This window comes from Podarcis liolepis (assembly GCF_965112155.1).
Source record: "Podarcis liolepis genome assembly, chromosome: 17".
NCBI classification, from domain to species: domain Eukaryota; kingdom Metazoa; phylum Chordata; class Lepidosauria; order Squamata; family Lacertidae; genus Podarcis; species Podarcis liolepis.
The window spans coordinates 30,933,794-30,959,037 of NC_139571.1; the positions used below are offsets into that span (position 1 = coordinate 30,933,794).

A 25,244-nucleotide genomic window follows, 5' to 3' on the forward strand; every position below is an offset into this window, starting at 1 on the left:
TAACACCTTACAGTGCAAGGAAACTGCCTTTTTTTGCTGTGCACCTGTGACTGAGAGGAGTGTGTTCTTGCGCAATGATAAGTGAAATAGACCTTAATTTATTTCTGCTTTACAGGTGGTGGGCAATCCAAATCTTTAAATCAGAGGCTGATTGCCCGCACAATATGCTCAAATATATCACGGAACTGGCCAGTAGAGGGCTCTCTTAGCTCTATAAAATATACAAAAAAGAGTTTTCTCAAGAGCATGAAGATATCAGTTGTTTTTTATTCCCTTAAGAGAAACTGCTACAGAAGTAACATTGTATTGTTTGATATAACAAGCTTTAAAAATAAAGCCAAATGCATTTTTGCAGAGCTTTCAGAAACAGTGGTACAGTCCAGAGCTTGAGCATGTCTACTGCTTGTAAATTAGGCTGGGGTTATGCAGAATAAATGTGGCAGAATGCATGCTTTTGAAAAATCCAGCTCATGGCGTTCCATGCACTTACTTCACATTGAAATAAGCCCTAATATGTGTACATGACCACCCTAATGTAATGCCTGCCACTCTTTTCTATAGACAGTGGACCCTTGGGTTACGTACTGCTCTGGATACGTAATATTCAGGTTGCGAAAGTGGCAAACCCAGAAGTGTATTCTTCCGGGTTTTGCCACTTGTGCATGCGCAGAAGCGCTCTGCGCATCACGCGCATGCACAGAAGCGCTCGATCACACTGAGCACATGCGCAGAAGCGATGCCTCTAGTTATGGATTTTTCGGCCCCCAAAATGAATTAAATTCATCACAAGAGGGTCCACTGTATCTGATTTTAGAACTGAGGAACCAGGCATCCTGATTTGGCCCAGGGACTGATCCTTATTGACATAATCAGTACAGTGGTACCTTGGGTTAAGTACTTAACTTGTTCCTGAGGTCCATTCTTAACCTGAAACTGCTCTTAACCTGAAGCACCACTTTAGTTAATGTGGCCTCTGGCTGCCGCCACGCTGCCGGAGCACGATTTCTGTTCTCATCCTGAAGCAAAGTTCTTAACCCGAGGTACTATTTCTGGGTTAGTGGCGTCTGTAACCTGAAGCGTATGTAACCCGAGGTACCACTGTATTTTCAAGCAGTAATTCGGGGGGGGGGGGGATGACTATACAAAACCACTTCAGGATAATCAAACATACAGAAAGTATCTTTTTGTCAGTAAGAAAAACACTCAAAATCATACAATTAGATGTTACTTTTAATAGGAAGTAAAGGGTGTGTGTGCATAATCTTTAGGGATCCAATAACTTGATTGTTCATCTATTTTCCCATGTTCTGAACATCTCTTCAAGAGCAAAATATTTTCACAATGCTTTTAAAACAGAAGAGAAGGCAAGTTACTGGAACATTACAGTCCTTTTTAAAGCAATACAATGACGATAGCCTTTAGAGTCCCAGAGATTGAAACTATAAGATTACAAGCATTTAAGACACCTAGTTTTGAAATACTTGCAGCTGTATTCATTGATCAATTTCACTTTGAACAAAATATAGGTAGGATGGAATCTGATTTCTTCATAAATACTTTCACAAGGATGGAGTGTTTACATTTTCTTCATTGGCAATAAAAAAGTGCTCAATTCACAAAAAGGGATACATCAAACCCAAAACATGCAATGGTTGTTCATTTTTTAAAAAACCAAACTTTACTGTAACCCAACATTGAAGTAAGCAGTAATTCAGTTAACTTGTAGTATTTGCCCAAAAGAAAAAAGGTCTAAGTTTAGCTTTGTGTATATAGCCTCTCCATTTATTATGAAAGGAAGGGGGCAGGGAAAAGAACATACCTCAAAAATCAATGATCAATAATCTAAAACAATGAGTGGTTTAATTTGAATTTTTAATCCAGCACTTCATGTGAAATAATGGGCCTCTTGCAGTAATTAGATACATCTGAAGCAGCAAAAAAACCCACCACCTACATTTTTGGCATATTTTAACGTTTATTCAAATATATTTTTTCCTTAAATTTATGAAGCCATTATCCAGTGTTATCATGAAATACAGACTGTTGATTCTAGGTAGCCTTTGCTATCTCCAAGACCAATGTTAATTAAAAAGAAATAAAGCAGGGCACCACACTAATTTTGGGAGCTAGTACACTAAAAGAGTGAAAACCTGGGGGAGGGGGCATGAACTTACAATTTATAGAAGAAAGGAACTAAGTATCTGCAAAAAAGCTGGTTTTTGGTTGTATAGTATTTTACACTTTGATCTGCTACACCTGCCAATTTAGAGCAGATGTGCTTGTCTTTCCTTGTGTCCTTTCAATATTTTCTCTGCCTCCCCCCCAACCTTACACAAAGTATCATGGATATGAGCCCAAGTATCCCAGACAATCCAGTGAACAGTAAGTGTAATGCACTGGTGTGATGTGTGAGATTTTAAAAGTCTCTCCCTTTCAATCTTCATCAAAGTTCTGTTGTAGAAGGAAGTTGGCTGCCAAATTTTCATTCTTCTCACATGCAAAATACGCTTGTATCACAAGTCCTTCAGGAAATCCTAGCGCCTTTAACTGTAGGATGGAAAAAGATATTAGAATTCACATTTCAGGCACAAAACTCCTTGTTGAGCATAAATTCCAGGTAGATAATTCTGCTGCCATTTGCTGGCACTTTGTCCAAATAACTTGCTCCTACTCTACCTAGCAACAGGTCCCCTTTCCCACTCCTCCCACAAAAAGCAGACAGCTTCAGTTACTACTATCACTATTATTACTAAAATAGGGATACACAGCAATTGTTGAAATAAATAAAAGAAAAATGTTCACATAGGTAAATTAAGCAATGTAAAACCAGAAAGGTTAACAAGTTCAAACTCCTTATAGCACAGCAATACAGCCCTGGAGAAGGAAAAAACCTCTGTGACCTTTCAATCACTAATCAATACTGCCCATAAGAAACGACTGCCTGCAATTTGCACCTCATGACTACAAGTTAATTAGTACCTTCTGTACAAACACCCAATTTGCAATCCACATGGTGCCATGAAGTCAAATGCTTTCACAATCCCCCCCCCCAAAGAACAATAACCAACTTGGTTTTGCCAACTTGGTCTTTGTACATACAGGCTATACAAATGCTTTTTTGAGGCAGGCTTGACAGACCCACAATAAAGATCCTGAGATCTTGCTTCCTGGGCTCTCAATTTTGGGGCACAACTGACAGGGTAAAGGATGGATCGATCAGTAGTGAAGACTCTGGATGGTCTGCCATTGTCTTTTAATATGGAATTACAGGATGTGCAATACATGGCACCCCTCAAATCTTCACTGACAGCATTCAAGAGTAAGAAGAGCAGAATTCAGGTGAGGAAGTTGCAGTTTTCATAGTTTTTTTTTTGATCTCACGACATCAGTACTGGATTCAGGCAAGAGTTTAGGAAAGATGCTATTTTCACCTGGCTGTCTGAGATATGTCAGTGAGGTTACTACCACTTCGCCATCTGGTGGCAGGGAGAAAATAAATGCCTTGAAGAAGTTCAACAAGAGCTCAGGAATAAAATCGAGGATGATGCCATATGGTAAGTTGGCAGCCTCCCTTTTAAGTAGAAGAAATGCAACTGCTGGCCTGACTGCAGTGGCATCAAGCTTATCAATCAATGCTAGCCGAACAGACCCAGACCAGCCACAGGCAAACGTTATCATTCTCACTAGGCACATCTGCCCAGTCAAGGAAGACTCCTTTTCCACCTTAGGGAATTTGGATCAGGCACAGTTCCAACCAAGGTCACTACTTTCCATAACTGCTGTATCCATAACTGCATTGTCCAGAGTTCTACTTGCAAGATGCTACATCTTCAGGAACAGTCTGCATCCATTCAGGCTGAGGCTGGGTCCCTGTAGCTTCAATGTGAGTCCACTGCATGTTCTGGCCGCTTCACAGCAATGTCAGGTGAGCAGAAGCAGCTGGGAATGACTACATGTAAGCTTCAGCCTGCAACTCACCTAATAATATCAAGATCCATCACCGACCCTGGTGAGATGCAGTTACCAATAAAAGACTAGCCCAGAGCTTTCCAAGCTTTTCATGTTGGTGGCACACTTTTTAGATATGCAGTATTTCAGTTTTACTAGCAAACTGGAGGTTAAACTAACCCCTTTCTAGCCCCAGAAGAGTGCGGACAGCGTTCACGACACCTACACACTGCTGCTGACACACTAATGTGTCGCGACACACAGTTTGGAAAGGTCTGGACTAGCCCTTAAGACACATCCACCTGTATACTAAATACCACCAGTGGTCTTCTAGAGTGAAGGATTCACTATACTTTTTCAACCAACAGGAAGACCATGTTGGCTTGATGTACGCTACCAGGATCTTCTACCAGACCTAGATAACAGAGTGTCAGATAAGTGCACAAAATGACGCCACTTTGGCTATATACTCCTGCTCTCAACTTTGGAAATGGAAGGTATGGTAACAGAGAACGGGAAGCTATTCTCTACTTCAAGAACAGAGACAAAAATGCTGCACTCACTCTTTCTATAGCTTCTTTTTCCTGAGGTGTTACTTGAATGTAATTCATGTGACGGCTTCCAGCTTCAGCTACGCTTCCTCCTCCGCCACCGCTGCCACCGCCCCCTTGACCAGACTCCTGAACAGGTTCATTTAACATCTGAATAAAATGTTCTTGGTGTTGGCTTATTTGCTGTGGTGCATGGGAGGACAAAAGCAAACAATACACTGAAATAAAGCATATTCATTCCTACCAATAGCCTTAAGCACAACCACTTCTGTTTGTACTAATAATGCAATCAAAAATGCCGACAAATAATAATCAGGAGTGCCTTACAATGATATATTTATACATGCTTTAAATTTAAAAAAGTTAACTGAAGTTAATGTGTCTCATCAACTTTACTGCCTCCCCCCATGCATATAAATAAACCACCTGAAAACACAGAGACAACCCAAAATGTTTTAAAAGTCACCTGCAATAATTGAGGATTTTCCCGCCCTATTTGCTGTAGCAATGCAGGCAGAAGAGATGGATTCTGCTGAATAATTTGCCTCATCTGCTGGAACTGAGGCTGGTTTCGTAAAAATTCAAGTGGGTGTCCTGAAAAGGAAAAAGGTATGGGTAGATATTTTATATATCTACACACGCATATAAAATAAATATTTATTAAATATTTTACCATGGAATATCATGAGAGTTGTTGTCCTTCCTCCCAAAAGCCTTTTTCAACAGGTATGATGCCCTGAATCATATAGGGTTGACATGTCTTTAACTCCCAAGGCTTAGAACTATCTTACTCAAAGTGACAAGAAAGAGATTAAAATAATTCCTCAGTTTCTGGCTTGAGGTGCATGACAGAGCAAATTGCTAATTTTTCTTGTGAACACCATGCTTACTGTCTGGTGTACAAGGGCGTTTTGTTTTGTTTTTTAAAAAAATGACTTATAAACAGAAATCAGACCAACGGTCAGGCATCAGGCCCTACAAAATCCAAAGTAGAGCAATGAATTTTATCAAAACTTTTAACACTTTGTCTTGAGGTAGAAAAACCACTATAAAGCTCACTCCAGAGCATAAAATGTATATTCTAAGTAATTGATATTTGTTTTAGAGAGGCTGAAAAGTGAGCAAGTGCCAAATCAAGTTTTTGCTATCACATATATTATTCATTTTTTACAGCCTACCTCAATCTCCCTTAATATAGGTGTTTATGTCTATTTATCGCTATCTTTTCGCTACAAAAATTAGTAAGTCATTTTTATGAGATGGCTAAGTTACTTGAGCTTTATTTTAACCTCAAAATCACAAATCCAAGAAAGCAGCAGCACACACACTGCTGGAATAGTTTTAGGAGCGAGGAGGCACCTAATTTTCAAGTGTGAAATTTTCAATGTACATTGAAAGCCTGCAAAGCAATGTATTAATAATGGCTGAACCTCTGCAGTTCAACCTCTAAGTTCATTTTAGCTCATTCTAAATGGCATCAAGTATTTGCTTTCCACACACCCACACCCAAAAAATTCAACGTTTCAGATACATGTTGGTGGTCAGTTGTATTTTACCAGTTATTACCAAGTGAAAAAAAGATTTATTAATCAGTCTGCATAGAACTGATTTCCAAGACAGACTGCAACAGAAACTACCTAGGGCAGTTAGTTGCTCGTACAGACATGTACTATGGAAAAAATACAAGTCAGAAAGTTCCAAGTCTTAAGGGAAGCAGTCACAGGGAAGGAATGTGCATACAACCACGTTATCCAAATTGAACCATCCAATGGATTTGTGCAGAACTTTTTGAGAATGGAAAGCTTACCTCCTGTAGAACTAGTAGTAGTTGTGGTTGTGGTAGTTGCTGCTGCAGCTGCTGCAGCTGCTGCTGCTGCTGCTGTTGCTGAAGATGGAGAAGCAACCGTGCTGGCTGCTTGAGGGGGGTCAGCCATTCCTTGACTCTCTCTGTCTCCTGGGATACCCTAAAATGAGCACAGTCATGTTAAAAGAAATCAGAATTAACAAGCCTTCCAAACTGGCATAGTGTGTAAAGTGCTGCTGGGCAATGGCAAAGTGTTTATGTTCCAGTGATATCCACAGTCATATTTTTTGTTAGTGGCTTAAAACAGGACATATATTTGGCCACTTCTTGGAAATACACAAGTGAATTAATGGAGTCACATTTAGACGACTGTAAACTATCACCAGTATATTCCCAAGTTGTCAGACACTCAATGTTTGTCAAAGATCATCAGCATTAGCTGTAACAGGTGACATACAAGGCGAGAAACAAGTCCAAATCAAGTGCTGGATAAAATTCCACTTCTCTGAAACTGTTCCCCCTCTACCTCCAACTTCTTGCATCATTTGAGACAGGCCATATTTTAAAACAACAAGCAGTTCTGCATGCAGAGAGCTTCAATTGAAGGTCAGAGGACTTGCTTCCAGAATCTTGGGGCTTTGAAAAATACTACGAATGCTACATCCAATTCCAACTAAAGGGATCTTGGTTTTAATAAAGGAAAACCTGGGGCCAAGATATGGAGAACTGTTCAACTAATACCCTGAACCAAAGAACGATTTGAGCCTGTTCTTCTCACAAAGCCTCACACTTCATGGCAACAGATTTTTGAAACTGAGGTTAACTAAGGCAGTCTCAGACTGAACATTGATGCTCTCCAATACCAAACCCTAGACTGCCTCAGCCAGCTGGGTGGGCAGGAAGAGGACACCAAGAAGAGCCATGTTCTGACTATGATCTGGTGTCAGGTACAAACCCTTGAAACTGTAGCCTAAGTATAAAGGCTTTTCTGATTAATACGAAGTTATGTAAGTGACAGCCACACTCTAATTCTTCCAATCTATGCTGGTGCTGCACTAAGTACCTGACGGAACACAGCTGGAAGAGGTCAGACCTGGGCTGCTAATACACCCAAGTCTTTGTGATGTATGCCAGGTCAGGCAACCTCATCCACAATCAAATTGTCAATTATACAGGTGGGAGGGCAGGTTGGCATAGCTATCTAGGTCCCAAAGGCTGGTGGATGGCCCAGCAGAGGCAAGGATTTGCAGCTTTCCTCTTTTATGCTAAAAACCTTCTGCCATGCAGAAACAATCAGTGTGAAGCTTGGCTGTTGCAGGGACTGTTTCGGCAACTGAGGTTGCTTTTCACATTTTAAGCCACACCAGCCTTTTCAGAAAAGTGTGCAAAGACAAACCAAGACCAAAATCACTGAAGTACGAACACAAAGCTAATCAATGCCACACCAAAGAAGTTCAGGTAAATAACAGCCAGCAGACATAAGCTAAATGTACAAATGTTTTATTGTGTGCAGAAATTAAGATGCAGCAATGATACACAATGCCTACGATACACAAATCTGAAAGTCTGATAGACCCAGGGTCCCAGCTGAAGTTTTTTTGTCCCCATAAGAGAACAAAAGGGCTGGAGTTGCTGAACACTCAAACTAGAACGGAAGCAACTAGCAAGCATATCTTCTGCAGTATTATTCATTTACACAATTAGCATTTTCATTCTAAAGAGTTTGTGCCTCCATTTCCCCGCTCCATGAAAGTACTTTGCACTTCATTATAATTAACTGAAAACTTAGCAAGCCTGTTCTCGAAGAGGCATGGCCACAGCTAAACAAGCAGCGACTTAGCTTTCCACCTAAGCAATTCTGCTCAGCTTGACATGACTAAAAAAAAAAGTAATCTATACAAAAATGGGTTATAACATTTTACTATCTAGAACTGACACAAAGGGGATGAAATGTATGAACGTTACTTAACCAGTGGTGAACTTAAGATTGAAACAACGGAATTAGTAGAAGCAGACAGCTTATAAGTAGTCTCCCATAAATGATTAGAAAACCTTGTCCAACCATTTTATGTACTAAATACTTAGATATTTTGCAATGCCAAGGTTACCAATATATTGCAGGTAGGGAACTTTACAAACGATTTTGCAGTAGATGGTTCAGGAGTGGGCAATGGCTTCTGGAGCCAACTTGTACACTTTATAGTAAAAGAAACACACCACCTTTCAGAAGTCACCTTTACATATTCTCAGGATAGGGAACCTGCAGCCCTTTGGGGGTTTTTTTGACTTCAAATGCCATCAGCATGGTCAATCAGGGAGTGTTGAATTTTTCAACTTTCAAATTCCAAAAAAGAGGGGTGTTAAAAAGCTGTAACATGACTTGGGGATTCAAAAGATATTTTGGTTAAATTAATATAATTTAGTTTTGCTAAAATATTTAAAATATTGAATATTTTAAATGTTTTGTATAATTTCCAATAATTTTAAACTTGCCCTATTAATTTTTTTGTAAAAAATGTGTGTAAAATCACATAAAAAGCATAAAAAATGATTGCCAAGTACTTGCAGTTATGTTATACATTAATATTATTTTAATATTTATAGATTATACATATTTTATATTAAACTGTATATTACAATCACACACATATATATAATTCACTAATTTGAGCAGCAGCTAAATTTTTTTCTTTCACAGGTTGAAGAATCTTCATCTGTGTTATAACAATTGCTTGTGCGTCTGTGTGTGCTGCTACCCTCCTAACCAGTGGGGATTGACCTACAATGGCTTCTAAACAGAGAACAAGACTAGGGACATTCGCACATATGAGCAACCTAATTGGAACTGGCAGAGAGTTGTTGCCCTCTGAACTCCCAACTCTGAGATGTTATGAGGTATGGGCTATTGCTAAGAGAACAAAGCACTGAGGATGTAAGGAACTGCCCTGCCCTGCCAATGTTGGTTGCAAAAAGGAAGCTCACATTAACTGTACATGCCCTAAGGAGATGAAGATCTCTGTGAAGGAACTTGCTTTCGTTAAAGGTCAGAGAGAGAAGACTGGTTTTATTGGACCATATCAAGATTGGCTTGCCAGCTCTACCTGAACATAAAAGACACACTTTTTTCACACACTTCTTTCTGGATCCAAACTCATTTCTCATGTATTTGCCATTTCCAAAGCATCCTTCTTTCTTGCATATCAAAAAGGTTACACATTTTTTAAAACAGCAAAGAGGAGAGCATTTGGATCATGGCTGAAAATTACATTTGTTTTAACAGCAGAATGAAAGATAATAGGTCAGCTATAATGTTTTATTTTCAGTTTTTATTCACCTCCCAACCTTTGGTTTTTCTTTCTGTTAATGACTGTGTCACACCCAAAGTCGGTGGCAGAAGGCATAACAAGAAATTATGAGTATCAAGAGAACATGCTCACCATCAGAAGATACTCCACTGCTCTATCAGGATTGTTGAAGCTGGCTCTCAGTGCAGCAATTACTTGCTCTCTCTCATAGCCCATCGACATGATCTCAGTCACCATATTTTCATAGGACTGACCTGTTACTAGGAAGAACAGAGGAGCAAAGATTAAGATGAAAGAAACATGCAGATTTAAAGAAGGTGGAGGGAAGGTGTCAAAAATATCCATTCCTTGCTGCAGTCATTAATTAATTATAATAACTTCTGGCTTAAGAAAGCCATTTGAAGTACAAGGCTACAAAGTGTTTTTCCTAGACAGATGCCGATCAGTTTGGGTTTTTTTTTACTTTTGAAATGTCAAGCTTAATGCAAAAGCTATTCAAGTGACCAACTGTAATTGAGCATTATTAGCCAATACTGTTAGAGAGGGGTGGGAAGAGAGAGGTGGAGGCAGATCCACAGTACAACAGGATTCTAAGCAGCAATCTTCAATACATAAAGCAGATATCAATACAAGGCCCTCATTTTTCCAGAAGTACTGCTTAACAACATAGATAACGAAGTTTTAGAAAAGTAGTAATAATTTATTAAGAATGTATTACTTAATACCCTCCACATCTGACTGGGCTGCCCCAGCCACTCTGGGTGGCTTTTAGTACCAACAATAATCAGATCCCCCTACTGATCCTACCCATTTCCCTACCCCTAGCAACCCTCAACACCTTACAATTAGAATTTCCCTGTAAGTAATTGCCTAAGCAAAGTAAGAACTTAATTAACAAAATTGATCAATTCGGCAATTCCCCATTGAACACATCGAAATGAAATTGGATACATATTATTCTACAATTCTAGAGTTGCCATCTTGGCAGCAGACAACTGGTATTTACCCCTTAAGTTTTACAAATGGTTGAAAACAACTCCAAATGTAGTTAATACTGGGGACATACTGTCTCCCTCCAACTCCCCCTCAGAAATCTACCCTCTTGTAAAACTACCAACGTTAATAGCTGTAAAATTTGACTGCTGAATTATATGGCTTGCAATTAATTTGGAGCATGTGCTTTTGACACAGATTTAAGAAAGGCAAGATAGTGAAACCAGGAGGTGCAAGTAAAGTTTGTTGTATAATAAGACTGGAGATTGTTCTCTGCAGATAAACTCACTTGCCATATTAAAATATTCACTAACGCTGACATTTCAAAGTGTCACATTTTTTGAATTACAACGCTAATGTCTGAAGCAGGGTGCAAGCGGTGCTTTTTGCGAGTCTTTCATAGAAGAGGCGCTCAAACTATCAGAAAATACTTACCAAGTGCACTTGTAGCATCCTCAAAGAGATTGGATCGCAAAGTATCACCTGTGGTACTGTAACAGAACAAAAACCACTCATTTCCTTTAAAAAGGCTCATGCGGCTTAAGAGTTCAAGGGGCTTATAATTTTGCTTATGAATAATAAAAAATGGTTTGTCTGCAATATATACATCTGTTTTTACCCAAACAAAATGCTGCTAGTAGAAGTTGTCCAAACTTCCTTTCCCACAGTAGTTGCAATCCATGGAGACACAAACTGGATTATGAAAAATACAGACTAGCACCCACCATTACAGGTATTGGCTTCATTGCTCACAACAGAAATTCAACCAGGGATATGAGGGTAAAGTACAAAATAATGCAAGTGGCACATTCAGTAGATGTAGTCTACTGACATCTGACCAAGGGTCAAGCTTCAAATGCACACAAATTTTACCAACTCTCAGACTGACTCATTGTTTGCTGAAACTGACTGAACAGATGTTCATGCCCAGTTTCCAAGTAGCTTCCTTTGGTGCATCATTTAATCACTTTTCGGGGAGGAAATGGAAATGTTTAACAACCTATCAACTTGCACTCTAGTGAAATACTTAATAAAACTAGAACATGGCTAAATCTACTGCTTTTGGTTCATCCTGTGGAAAAGCCATATTGTAATTATTGCAGAATCACCTTGAACAAGTATACCTGCAAGCTACTGTTGTATAAGTTCTATTAACAAACATATATAAAAGCTCAAAGTTAACACCATATTGACAACTTCACACAGTAACTCAACTGGAAACGCGGCCAGATGGACGGGGTATAAATAATATATTATTATTATTATTATTATTATTATTATTATACATGGCATATTAACCTTTTTCAGAAGTTAGTAAAAAGACTTGTACAAGATAAAAATGCATTGTTGCTCTATACTGAAGCATTGGTTTTTTAAAAAATAAAACAGGATTTTTGGAAGGAAGCATGTAGGAGGGTTGAAAATTAATATTTCTCTTTTTCAGCAATTTTGATGCCCTCCAAGAAGTCCTAGTGCCAAATTTAGTATAAGTGGTGATAATAAACAAGACTTTGGTTTCTAATAATCTGCTCATACCTGTCTGTAGATGTTGGGCTAGTGGCAGCTGGTGTCTCTACTGGTTTATCTGCTGGTTTCTCTTCTACAGGAGCACTTACAGGCACAGGTTCACAAGCCACTGCAGCTGGTGTCGGGGCAGCTGGTGCAGGTGCTGAAACTGGTGCAGGGGCAGAAGCTGGAACAGGTGTAGGTTTGGGGGCTGCAGCAGCTATCGTAGAAGAACTAACAGTAGTGGTGGTATCATTTGACTGCTGGGTTGTAGTTGGGGATGGAGCTGGAGCAGCAGCTGCTTTGGGCTATAAAACGAAGAAATCTAAATGAATCAAATTCACAAGCCATCCTTTTTCATTTTTAGCATGCACCAATGATTGGCCGTTTTCATACACCTTTCAGGGCTCATCTTGGAAGTTACATCCACCACACAACTACTGATTTATATCACTCCATATACCTGTTGCAGTGTTAGCTTCACATGAGCATATGTAAGAGTCCAAAAGAAATCTGATGGGTTTGCATTAGCATGGCAAAAGCAGCCATTGTACATGAAAGATATTACACGCAACAGTAGCCCCTTGGAATTACTAAAACTGCAATGATGTGATCAATGCAAAGCGATGAGACAACCTGTGATGTACTCAGATTAGACCAATTGAAATTAATGAGAATGAGTAAATTTAGATCCATTAACTTCAGTGGGTCTACACAGATTAAAACTTAGTCGGCTATAACCCTTTATGGCTAGAAAACCACCGTGCACATTTTGTGTCACTTGGTATTACCGCATGTATCATGCAATACCCTAAGTGTATTCTTTTCAACATTCTTAAAACAACTGTGCAGTTATTCTAGAAATATAATTTATACCCAATTGCATAAATATGGTTATGCTGTTTCTACCAGAGCAGTACTGTAGTTTTCAAACTGTGTTCCAAGAACTGTTTACTTTATTTCAAACTTTTTGGGCATTTCTACAATGTGAAGATCAGTGGTGGCAGGTATTTTTCCATGAAAGACAGACAGCTGGCCCTTCACTACCAAACTTCTACTGAATGGATAGTGAGTGTGTTTCAGAGCATCCACAAATAGTGATAGTGTGAGCCAACCAATCTGATCTGATTCTTCCAGCACCATACAGGTTTTACTGGACGTATTTGTGCAGTTTACAAAACAGGACACATCAATGCAGAAAGGGTTAACAATCAAACCATCCCTGAATAGATCTATACAGTAAGCTAAATGCCTGCCAGTAAAGAAAACCTTTTTGCAGCAGGAACACAATCAGGTCGTTTGAAAAGCAATTCAGCAAAATCCTGTTTAACCATTGTTGAAAACCATCAGTCATCAATATGTTCAAATAGACACAAATAATATGGCCACCAAGGTCTGGTTATGGGTTTAGTTCATTGCTATTTTTAGTGGCCTTGAGGAGGCCACATTCTCAGAAAGACAAACTGAAAAAGAAGGACTGTTGCCAATCAAGCCACAAAATGCACATTACAGCAAGCTGCAGAGTCGTTGCTCTATTTCATCATCATCAAGATTTGTAGGCCGCCTTACCATACTTAAAATTATGCTCCAGGCAGCTTACAACATAAGATGATTTACATAATTACAAAATAACAAAAGTACTCAAGCAATAAAACAAAACACATCAAAAAGTACACAACCAAATTGAGCAATTTCCAGATACACTGTAAGATCTAAAAATAGAGATGCCAAAAGATTAATATCAACAATGGCAACAAAAAAACCTAAACTATACCCTGACCCAGGGGTAGTCAACCTTTTTATACCTACCACCCACTAATGCATCTTTCTTGATGGTAAAATTTCCTTACCGCTCAATGGAAGGAGGATTCAGCTTGTACTGCCCACCTAGAATCCTGAAATGCCCACTAGTATGCGGTAGGGACCAGGTTGACAACCCCCGCCCTAACCCAAGGGTCTGTTCAGCAGCCTCAGCTTTTGTAGCTGGAGTCAGTCAAGGACCCATCCTCCAAAATCAGGTGGAAAAAGGCTAGCAAGGCAGATCATTTTTAACCTGACAATTTTCAACACATCCCACCATAACCTTAACATCAAAATATAGTTTCATCATGCAGTCAATTGTAATACATAGAGAATGTGTCTCAAAGATGGACAGTTTTCAGTTATGTCAGCTGCCCATCTACTATCTGCTCTAATTTAATCTGACAAACAGGGGAGGATCTGATCAGAACTGTCTAGGACACCAGTATTTGAGATAATGAAAAATCACACTTAACAGTAATTTAGATAAAGGTGTATGTTAAACCAAGTGTATTTTTCAACAGATATATAAATAGCCAGGATCCAATAAATTCCAAGAGATGTAAAAGAGAAGAGAATATAAACTCTTGAGTTAGTAAGTAAAATTTAGCTACTTCCATTTTTAAAAATATATTCACCACTGCTACATGCACTTCACAACAAATTCTCACAAACCTTTATAGTATACATTTCAAGATTCTTGTTTTTTCTGTTATTATAGCGCTGAATGTTCTCTTAATATATTACAAAACTAGAAAGCCTCAGGATAAACGTTACCAACAGCCTGTTTTCTTATGTTACAAGTCAATAAAGAACAATTTAAGAGCAACCCCCTGCCACCCATGCCAGAATATTACTGATTACACTGAGACTTACTTTTGTCACCATAACCACCACAAAGTTCTTTTCATCGATTTTGTATTCTTTAAGAGCAGTATCATCATTAAGAATTTTACCTAGAAAATTAAAGTCATTCATGTTAGTTTTTCTTCACATTTAATATGATCCCATAAATGCAATAGCAATGTGTTCACTCTGTGTAGAAATCTAAAGATGGAGTCAAATGGTGATAGTCATTTAGTTAAGCATACACCATATTTTTCCGTCTATAAGATGCCCCCATGTATAAGACGCCCCCTATTTTGGGGGACTCAGATTTAAGAAAATGGGGGGAGATGGCCCAGAGTATAAGATGCCCCCTAATTTTTGACATTATTTTTTAGGGGGGAAACCTAGTCTTATACACGGAAAAATACGGTAGCTAAGGTAGCAGCACATGAAGTCAGTTGTCTGCAACCTCCAGACAAATGATTCTATCCAATGTCTCCATGTGTGTCACTTTTCTTGGCTACTATGGGGTGATAAAACATTTAAGTTCTCCATGCTGCAAGTTAAGTAAACACTGTGTAGCTCCTAGTCATCCTTTTTCATGCTATGTTCATTCACTGACTTTCTTAGTTTCTGTATAAGCAGTCATTCAAAAAAATCCACCTTGTATTGAATTTCGCCTGAGTCCCATTGCTTGTTTACAATGTAACCTCCATTTGCTCTAACAATTTAACTAGTCTACAGCAGAACTTTTTTCAGCTTAATTGATTTTGAATATTGAAGAGGGAAAGCGATTTTTTTTACCTATTTTTTTTTTACCTAAGTCAGTCTAGTACACTAAGCTAGCCCAAATACAGACCAGGCATTTTTAGCCAGTGACTAACAAAAGGAGGGATTCTTTAAAGGACAGCTACTTCTCACTTTCTGGCAGTTGTCTGTACTGTAGCTACAATATTGCTAAATAATAAGTTAACAGCAAACAACTACTAATGTGATAGGCAGAAACATATCTCTACATTGACAAGTAGATACACAGGAATTAGGGCTGCTCCCTACACAGAAGCGAACCCCTCCCTATCTCAGGGCAGGATTCACCTTCGGAGTCCCATCAATGGAAGTCCTGCACAAGGACTTCCACTTGTGCAACAAGGCTTCCCCCTACTCCTAGAAACAGGCTCGGGGGGACACACAAGAGAACCTCCAGAATAGCATGCAGGAGTGGGGATGCTCTCTGGAGAGTTGAAATGCGTGTACTGATGGCAAAGCTTGCCTTAGTGCAGAGCTGAGTTCCTTCCAATCTGTTTCCACCTGAGAAAACACTATTGTTCCATTTTAGTAGCTATGACAGTAAGGAAAATGTGAGTCAGTTCTAAAAAACTTATTAAATTAATGGGCTTGTTCATTAAAAACTTCTATAACTCCCACCGCATCTGTTGGTATGTATCTATAATTTGGCATCCTCTCCAATATAACTAAGCTATTGGGCTTGATATAAGATACATCTTGGTGTTAAATATCCATGCAACAATTTAAAGTGAATCTTCTGTAGTAGCTGGTGGCATAGGTTTATATTGTGCTTTTGCCCATAAATTGTTCCATTTATCCCCTTCAGTGTTTGTATTCCACTATCAATTAGCAACAGCTTGTTGTAAGGGTAGGTAACTGAGATTATGTATGTTTAGTGCTTTGTTGGAACATGCTGTATAAATGCCGTAGATCAGGGGTCAGCAAACTTTTTCAGCAGGGGGCCGGTCCACTGTCCCTCAGACCTTGTGGGGGGCCAGACTTTTTTTTTGGGGGGTGAACAAATTCCTATGCCCCACAATTAACCCAGAGATGCATTTTAAATAAAAGGACACATTCTACTCATGTAAAAACATGCTGATTCCTGGACCGTCCTCAAGCCAGATTTAGAAGACGACTGGGCCGGATCTGGCCCCCGGGCCTTAGTTTGCCTACCCATGCTGTAGATTATTGTAATTTAGCTGAAGCATCAGATGTAAAATAAGTTAAGTCCAAAAGGAAGCTGAATTCCTAGCCATATACAAATTCTTTCTTCTGGGAAAACAATGATCAAGGAGACTTCTTCTATCAATTCCATATATTACCCAAGAGATTAACTCTTGGTTTCTTTGGGTGTGATCAAGCCCAAAATTAAGCATTTATTAAGCCCCACTGGTAGCAAGGAGAGAGTTAAGTATGTGCCTAAATCCCTCCCCAATAAGATTGAAAAGCTTCTCATGTCAGCTGGATGGAGCTCTTTGTGACCTGCCAACTTTTTTTGTTCCTCTTACAGTAACACCTAGAAATAATATCTATGTGCAAAAACATTACCTGCATATATTAATTTTTGGCCTGCTACTGGAAAAGCATCTTTCCCCTTTTCTGATTCAATCTTCTCTTTCAACGCTTTCACCTACAACAAACAGTTTAGTTAGAAAGTTTAGTTAGAACTCTTATGAACAGTGTTTTCAAATATATGCATACACACACACACACACACACACACTAGGATGCCTGTGATGGCAGCATTCTTTGCCTGTGATACCAAGTTTCCTCTACTGCGTATGGGGAACTTGTGGCTTTCTATATGCTGAGGAAATACAACTCCCATGAGCCCCAGTCAGCATGGCCAATGGCCAGGGATGACTGGAAACTAGAGACATCTTAGAGAGCCACAGGTGTCCATTCCTGCTCTGCTGGAAGCATTTTCTGTATTAATAATTCTTCAACAATTAGATAATTCTGTCAGTTGAAAAGATTACATGTAATCCAAACATTAAATACACACCTATGCTCAACACTTCAGTTTAAACTTTCAAAATGTTCAGCCCATAGGACACAGATTAAGTTAATCATATTTGTACCCTCATCCTTCTGCTCAGGGTCTCACTTTACCCTAAAAATTCTGCAAGGCAAATTAAGCTACTCAGCGAAGCTGAATAGGAATTTGTTTCCCACATGCAAACCTAAAACTCTAGTCTAGCGGTAGGGAACCTTTTTGGCTCCACAGACCATTCTGAATCATGAGCCAAATTTGACAGGTGGGCAGGTCATCAGATGTTTTTGGGCCACAACTCCCATAATCCCTAGCTCACAGGACCAGTGGTCAGGGATGATGGGAGTTGTAGCCCAAAAATATCTGGGGACCCAAGGTTGAGAAAGGCTGAGTTAGAGGGATGAAGCATGTGCTAAAAGAGTTTGCCCAGATATACTTTGCTATTAACACCCACCCCTTTTCATAGATTCATTTTATGAATCTATGTTGCAGTCCACAAGAGTGTGATGTGGCATGCTCTCCCAGTTTCAGTGTTCTTATCTTCCTTTTGCCAAGTGTCAGATCCTCAATGCTATTTTAGTGATCAAGGATGAAAATCTGAGAATTCAAGATGGCAATTATGTTTCAAGAACCACAAAACTCTGTGCATTAGTTTGGAGATCTTGACTGTGTACTGGTGACTAATAAAAGTGAATATATATACCCTGCCTCTTCACAAAAATGCCTGAAGTGGTCAATAACATTTGCAAGAGATCAACCCCCACAACTCAATTAAGAAGTTAACACAATAAAATCAGACAACAGGAGATAACGTATAAAAAATACCAGTGCATTTTTCGTGTGCATTTAAGCTTTTTGGTACAATTTTGTGTCTGAATTTACACCACATGAAGATCCAAAGATTCCACAGTATTAACCTAAAGAACTGAGCTTATGCAAGTCTATTTAATGCAGCATGTTGTCCTTCGGTCTCAGGAATGCATAGGCAGAAATAGGGCCAGAAGTACTCATCAGCATTGAGTAACTAGACAGCACTGTCTTTCTATAAGGAAGAGACTGCCTTTAATTTAAGTCCAGATCTTTATTAATAAGTCTGATGCAATTTCCCTTCCCATGACAAAAGCATATTCATTCAGTAGCATGTAGAACACGCCGACAATAGCAAAAATGCCATGACTAGGAAGTTTTAATTTGACTGTCAATCTGCCAAGGGAGTGGGGATATGAGAAGAGAAGATCTTTCAGGAATGCCATTGATGACTTTACACCTTTATACTTCATGGCAGCATGCCTGAGAATCTTGTATTGCCAGGCAATAGGAATTTTATCCCTTTCCTTCTGCCATCCAATTTACTTGCTGATCTCATATTTTAGATGGGTGGGGGTCCAGATTAGTGCATGCAGTAGGCTTAGTATCAAGGATGGATGAGTCCATCTCCAATCCTAGTAACTTTCACAGATTCTGTTCCAACCCACAGTTCTGTTCCAACATATTTCCACATTAATCTGCAATTCTTGTAATCCACATAAATATTAGTATTCAAATTTAATGGTTTAAACAAGTATTTTAAAACATTCTCTCAAAACTTAACAGAGAACTGCTTCAGGGCATTCAGAAATACTTAAAACTAAATTTCAATTGATGCATTAATCCAAGAGGCATGGATCAAATCAGAATTCACGAAGTCATCAAAGTAAAAGAAGGTACAATGTACCAGAGACTGACAAGCAATTAACAATATGGGATGAAAAATCTGAAAGTTCAACTTCACATTGAGCCAATTCAAATATATTTTCAATTCTACACAAGTTAAGAACTTTACTGCATAATCACTCATGGTTTTGCCAGAAAGAAAATTATGAACAACTACCAAGCATATACTTTTAGCTATCTTTGTTCCAGCATCATCCCTACCTTTGTTCAAAACCATAGTCACCTAACTACAATGCTGCATGTTTGTAACTTCTGTAATTTGGGTGCTAAATACTTAGAAGCTGCCTCTGGAAAGAACATGTCCTTGAAAGGACTGTAGAAGCACAAATGAAGAAAACAAAGACTTGTAAATGAACACTGCTGAAAGTGATCTGAATAGCATCTGAATTGCCATGCATTAAGTCTATTCCCTGAAAAAGTAAAATTGTGCCATAGTTTTGAGATAAAAATAACAGTCAGCAAAAGATTTTGCAGATCCATTCATTCTACAAAGATTTTCATTTACTAAGGCTGCAATCTTATGTTTACTAAGGAGCAGTGGTAGATTGTTTTATTTGATGTTCACCTGGGGGGGAGTTGACTAGACAGTACATTGTGGCGACCAAAACTTAGGTTCAATTCTAGGTGCCATTTGGCTATTAGCTTATATATCTAAGTTTCTAATACTGGTTGGTAACAAATAGAAAAGCTTAGATACAATGCAGAATACAACTGAAAAGAGCACCAACATCAGATTCCTTAACATTTACCCTGAACAATTTCATGAGTTGTCCAGTTTCCAGAAAATGTATTTGCTGGGTAAAAAGACTGCAAGCTATGATGGGAGGACATTGGCCAGTGAGCAGTGTTGCCTGTTTCCCTTTACTAACTCCTTATGGTCAGTAACACACCCGTTCTCTTGACATTTTGAAGTAGGTACTTCTCAACACTATTTTAGCACCTGTTTGCTGTGCTGCAGTGAAGGGGTAAATACATCTCTGAATAGGAGCAAGTGATGGCATAATCTACTGGAGTCGCAAGGAGGATCCTCCCCACAGTGAATGAGGTGATTCACTGAGGGACGTGGATGGTACCGTGGTCTAAACCACTGAGCCTCTGGGCTTGTTGATCAGAAGGTTTGACAATTCAAATCCATGTGATAGGGTGAGCTCCCATAGCTCTGTCCCAGCTTCTGCTAACCTAGCAGTTCGAAAGCACACCAGTGCAAGTAGATAAATAAGTGGCACAAAGGTAAATGGCATTTCCGTGTACTCTGGTTTCTGTCACAGTGTTCTGTTGCACCAGAAGCGGTTTAGTCATGACCCGGAAAACTGTGGACAAACGCCGGCTCCCTCGGCCTGAAAGCGAGATGAGCACTGCATCCCACAGTTACGTTTGATGGGACTTAACGATCCAGGGGTCCTTTACTTTTTTGCCTTTAATGTGGCTTTCAAGTCTGAGACAGATAAATTAGAGAATGAGGAAAATAATCAAGCAGAGGGCTGGACACTTCTTATTTACATGGGGTTCCTACTTCATGCTAGAAGTTTAAATAGTTAACATTGATTTGCACATCAAATTAGAAGATAAAGCTTGGTTTCAATGTGTTGAACGTCTTTTGTTATAATGTGTTTACTATTTGCATTTATTATATAAAACTCTATTTGATGGTTGTGAAGCAAGCATCAGAACCCCAGGAAATAGTGCCTGCTCTCTATCACCCTTTAAAACAAAAGAGCTCTTGAGAGTGCTCCTTGCCGTGAGGATTTTTATGAAATTATCTGAATGACAAATTTGCTCAACACAGACTACCAGGCAATTGGCTATCGCCAGCCTTGGCTTAAATATACAAAGTTACTAAGAAAAACTGTATCCACCTTGTGTTTTCCTTAGCTGAACACAGAACCACTGAACAACTCCAAAAAAGCCATGAAGTAGGCAATAAATTACTGGCGTATCTTTCATATTTACTGAAATCTACAGCTCATCAAAATGGCATTTTCCAAAGATACACTTCTAAATATGGAATGCAAAAGAGATCATAGAGGTGAGGCCTGCAGCAATCTACAGACCAGCAGAAAACATTCAAACAATCAACCTTTAAATGTCAGTGGTTCCAGTACTGCAGTGTGGTGAAACGTTTTTAGCCTTAGCACCATGTTGCTCAGTTGAACTGCTCCCCACCCCCCACCTGCCCAAACCAGGGGTTTGTATACTATTGTTATGATTTTTAGTCCACATCTTCAATGTACATTTGGCATTCCCAAGGCTTCAAATAAAATTTAAGCAATGCTAGAAGTGGTGAGTACCAACAATTCAAGGACACTGTTTATCCAAACAGTATTTACTTGTTTAGTGCCATGAGTACTTAACATATAACCATGTCATCCTTACAACAATTCTGTAATGTAGTTCAGCATTATCCTCATATTACAGAAGAATGAGACCTAGTGCACGGATGGGGAACCTGTGATCCTCCAGATTTTGCAAGAATCCTAACTCCCATCAGCACTTTTTCTTGGTGACTGAAATCAGTCCACACAATACAAACACATAATTTCTCCTCCATATAAACATCAATTTGAAAAAGTACAATAGAAACATTAACTGTTCAAAGTACTCTCCATTGATCCTAGTAATCTTAACAACTTCATACAATAGCACAATATGATCTCCAAAGTAGACAAATATTTTGAGGTTGAGATAGTAGCTTGCCTAAAGACAACCATGGAGTTCATGATGACTGAAGATCAAAAATACATCATTCCCCATACTCCAAAGCAATGTTTATACATTTACTACCTTCCAAGCACAAGGATTAGAACAGTTCTGAGATCTTACTGATTCATCCATTTGGCTTGCAAAGCCAAGAACAGAACTGCTACATCCAAAATCAACATTGTCTATGGAAAAAGCTTTCATAGCTACAGGTATGCCAGATTTGTCCCAACTTCCCACCAGTGCCGCCACCACCTTCCTTGGTAATAAATCTGCAAATGTAAGGCTATAGGGTGGCTTCAGGAAAGTGTAATTGTAACTATTATACAAGCACTTGGTTAGTTGGGGAAGCATTTTAGCAAATATGAAGCAGTATCAATGGAGCTGCACATAAACCTGATACGAAAAACTGGACAGAACCATCCTTCATGACAGACAGCCATATTCTATATTACTTCAGAAAGGGACATCTAATCATAATTTTTAAAATCTGGCATGAAGAAACATTTTAAAGCAGACCTACCAGTTGTTCTACAGTTTAGGTTATTTTATAAGCTCACTTAACCTATCTATAGATACATGGTTGTAGAGGAATACCAAGAAAGGTCTCAAGATAGTTTTGACACAAAATACACTACTAAAGCTGAAAACTGCACTCTCAGAGCAACACCCAGTTTTGTTAGTCTGCATGCGGAACAGACTTCCACCAGTGTCCATGAGACTTCCCTTTCCTATGGTTCTCTCTTTCCTATGCAGCCCCACCATCCACAAAATCTTCTCCAGAGGACTGAAAGACCCTCTGGAGCAAAGACGGTTGTTGTTTTGTTTGTGGGGATAGGAAAGGAAGGAAAGGTCTGGTACAGTCCAAGGAAAATACATCAAAACAATGTCTTCAAATTTATTTGTTTCCTGCACATTTTGCAATTTTAAGGAATGACTTGTAACATCTACCTTCTTGCCTAGATTCTCTGTAATTTATGGTATGCAAGGAAAACATTAAGCTTTTAAAGGGTCAAGTTTCTAATGGAATTCTATACAACTTCCTTTCTTACAAGTTTTCAGAAAGTGGTGCTTTCTGTGATGAAGTACCACAGTGAGAGACAAGAACTCTGGAAAGAGGAGTGGAAAGACACAGAGCGCAGCTCAGTGCAGAATATGAAGGGTGTTGTATCTACCCCTCACATACTAATGTGAAGGGAGCAACATTTTTTTAAAAAAAATGTGTGACAATATAGGTTCACTTTCATTGACCACTTATAGCTCAAATGTCACAAAGTGTAACATGTCTTTATACCTTTCCCCATTTTCTCCAAAAGGCTCAAGCATTCAGCTCACCGAGGCTGCAGAAAGTGCCACTATTAACCAACAACAGAACAACATTCCTGCTTCCTAATCACCTTTCTGAAGAGACAAATCAATACAGCTCACACCACGGAGAGGAAAAACACACATCCCAACACTTACATCACACTGCCTCAAGAAGTATTTTAATATGCGAGTGCAAAGATTGTAATGAGGGTTTGGCTTGGAATAACCATTTGGAGCAGTCTATGGAGGAGCCTGCATCGCCCTATTTTCTCCAGCACTAGCCACACCAGTTTAGCAACCGGGCACAAACTTTAAGAGACACAGATTATATATATATATAAGAAACAACTCCCTTGCAGTCTACACTTCGATGCGTAGCGCGTCCTTTTCTGATTCAACCCAAAACAGGAAAAGCACGGATCGGATTAACCTTCATGAAGAAACCCCCCCCCCAAAAAAAAAAACCCGCCTTAGCATACCCTCTCGCTGCCCACTTCTCACGGACACGGGCCTTTTTTCCGCTGCATACCCAGAGGGCGGGAGCGCGCGCGCGGGCAGCCAGGCAAGCAAGCCAGCCAGCCAGCAGGCACCCAACTCGCACACGCCCCTTCCTCATGCGAAGCGAAATAATGCACAGTCATGGCAAAGCCCCGCTCGAGGACGCCGCCAGAACCACCCACCAGCCCCCGCTCTGCCCCTCCAGCCACCGTTGGAGCCTCTTGCACGGCAGATATACAAGCTGGACGGGCATCGAGTATAGATTGCAACGGGAGACACCTCCTTCCCAGGCCTGGAGGGGGGGAGGCGGAGGAGGGGGGGAGGCACATCCCCTTCCCCGCCTTGCAACGGAGCCTGCGTCAAAGGCCTCGCCGGAGAACGGAACCTGCAGCCTGGCTCGGCTCAGTCCCGCCGGAGGGGCCCCGAGGCCTCCCGACCACCAGCCCGCGCCATGGATTCTTCCCTCCCTCCCCCCCAATAAAACACCCCGGTTTCCCGGCCTCCCTCCCTCTAACTTTCCCCTACCGCAACTTCTGAGGAAAACCGCCTCGAAGGAGGCCTCGAAACGGGGCTCTCGCTCGCCGCCACCCCACGACTCCTGTCAGCCGAACCTTCCCCTCAGACCCGCCGCGCCGCCCAATCCCAGGCCTGGGCCTAGCCCACAAGCTCGGCTCTCCCGCTCCCTCAGGCCGCACCGTCTCCTCAGGGTCGATGTCTATCTTGAAGGTTTGCTGCTGCAGCGTCTTCAGGGTGATCTGCATGGCGGCAGCTGAGCTGTAGGCCGCGGCGAAGCCGACCCCCGCAGGCTCCCTCAGGGAAGGTGGTGGTGGTAGTGCTACTGGTGGCGGCGGCGGGAGCTCCCCCTGGGTCCTCCAGTCACCGCTCCGGCCTAGGCTGGCTCGGGCTATGGTGGGTGAAAGTCGGGGGAGGGGGGGGAAAGGGAGGGAGGAGTTGTAGGCGGAGCTTAGGAGGAAAAGGAAACGTCCCCCTCCGTCGCTCTCTCGCGCTCAGACGGGCCATTGCGCACGCGCGGCCCAAGGAGGCGTTGACAGGGATCCTCGCGCTCGGCTCGCGGCCCAGCTGCTGCTGCGGCCGCCGACGCCGCCATGATGACAGCGATGACGAAAGGCACCTTCCGCCACGGAACCCCCTCCCCCTCCTTCGACAAGAGGAAAGGAAGGCGCGAGGGAGCGCGCATGTGTAAAGGGTGGGGGGAGGCGTGCGTGCGTGTTTGTGGATGGGTTGCGCATGCGTATGCGCGAGTGGCGAAGGCCGGGCGGAACCGAAGCAGAGGGAGGAACAGTTGCGAGGCGGGGATCGAGGGCCGAAGGCGGGAAGAGGCGGAATAAATGGACGCGGGGGGAGGGGAAGCGAGTTTTCGAGCACTGGGGGGGGGGGGCGTGTTACTTAGTGGTTTCGTTGGGGATTGAGGGTTTTTTCCCCCGTATCTTTATTGTAGATCTTATGGTGGTTTGTGTGGAAACAATTCGTTTTGGTCGTGTATTATTTAGGTT

General features: G+C 40.7%; 1 protein-coding gene and 1 long non-coding RNA gene across 4 annotated transcripts in view; both read right to left on the reverse strand.

Annotated features, from left to right (window-relative positions):
* The window catches only part of LOC310696297, a 270,070-nt gene that overhangs the window by 227,098 nt on the left and 17,728 nt on the right, over nt 1-25,244 (reverse strand). The gene's annotated exons all lie outside the window — the stretch shown is intronic.
* Nucleotides 1,213-24,932, reverse strand: RAD23B (RAD23 homolog B, nucleotide excision repair protein). 3 transcript variants are annotated; one of them, XM_083482384.1, is made up of 10 exons: nt 24,426-24,932; nt 17,070-17,151; nt 14,784-14,863; nt 12,138-12,415; nt 11,037-11,092; nt 9,741-9,868; nt 6,307-6,463; nt 4,966-5,093; nt 4,512-4,682; nt 1,213-2,547 (listed from the first exon to the last, which is right to left on the reverse strand). In XM_083482384.1, the coding sequence occupies exons 1-10, from the start codon at nt 24,489-24,491 to the stop codon at nt 2,434-2,436; spliced, it is 1,260 nt and encodes a 419-aa protein (XP_083338510.1). In that variant the 5' UTR covers nt 24,492-24,932; the 3' UTR covers nt 1,213-2,433. The 3 variants fall into 3 exon arrangements, with proteins under 3 accessions (XP_083338510.1, XP_083338511.1, XP_083338509.1); XM_083482385.1 differs by having other exon boundaries at nt 9,741-9,862; nt 24,426-24,847; XM_083482383.1 differs by having other exon boundaries at nt 4,512-4,700; nt 24,426-24,847.

Coding starts and splice junctions, on each gene's coding strand:
- RAD23B (XM_083482383.1), bottom strand. CDS start 24,491: ATGCAGATCACCCTGAAGACGCTGCAGCAGCAAACCTTCAAGATAGAC. Junction 17,152..24,425: donor ACATCGACCCTGAGGAGACG/GTGCGGCCTGAG, acceptor TGTTTGTTGTAG/GTGAAAGCGTTGAAAGAGAA. Junction 6,464..9,740: donor CAGTGGAGTATCTTCTGATG/GTGAGCATGTTC, acceptor TGCTCATTTTAG/GGTATCCCAGGAGACAGAGA.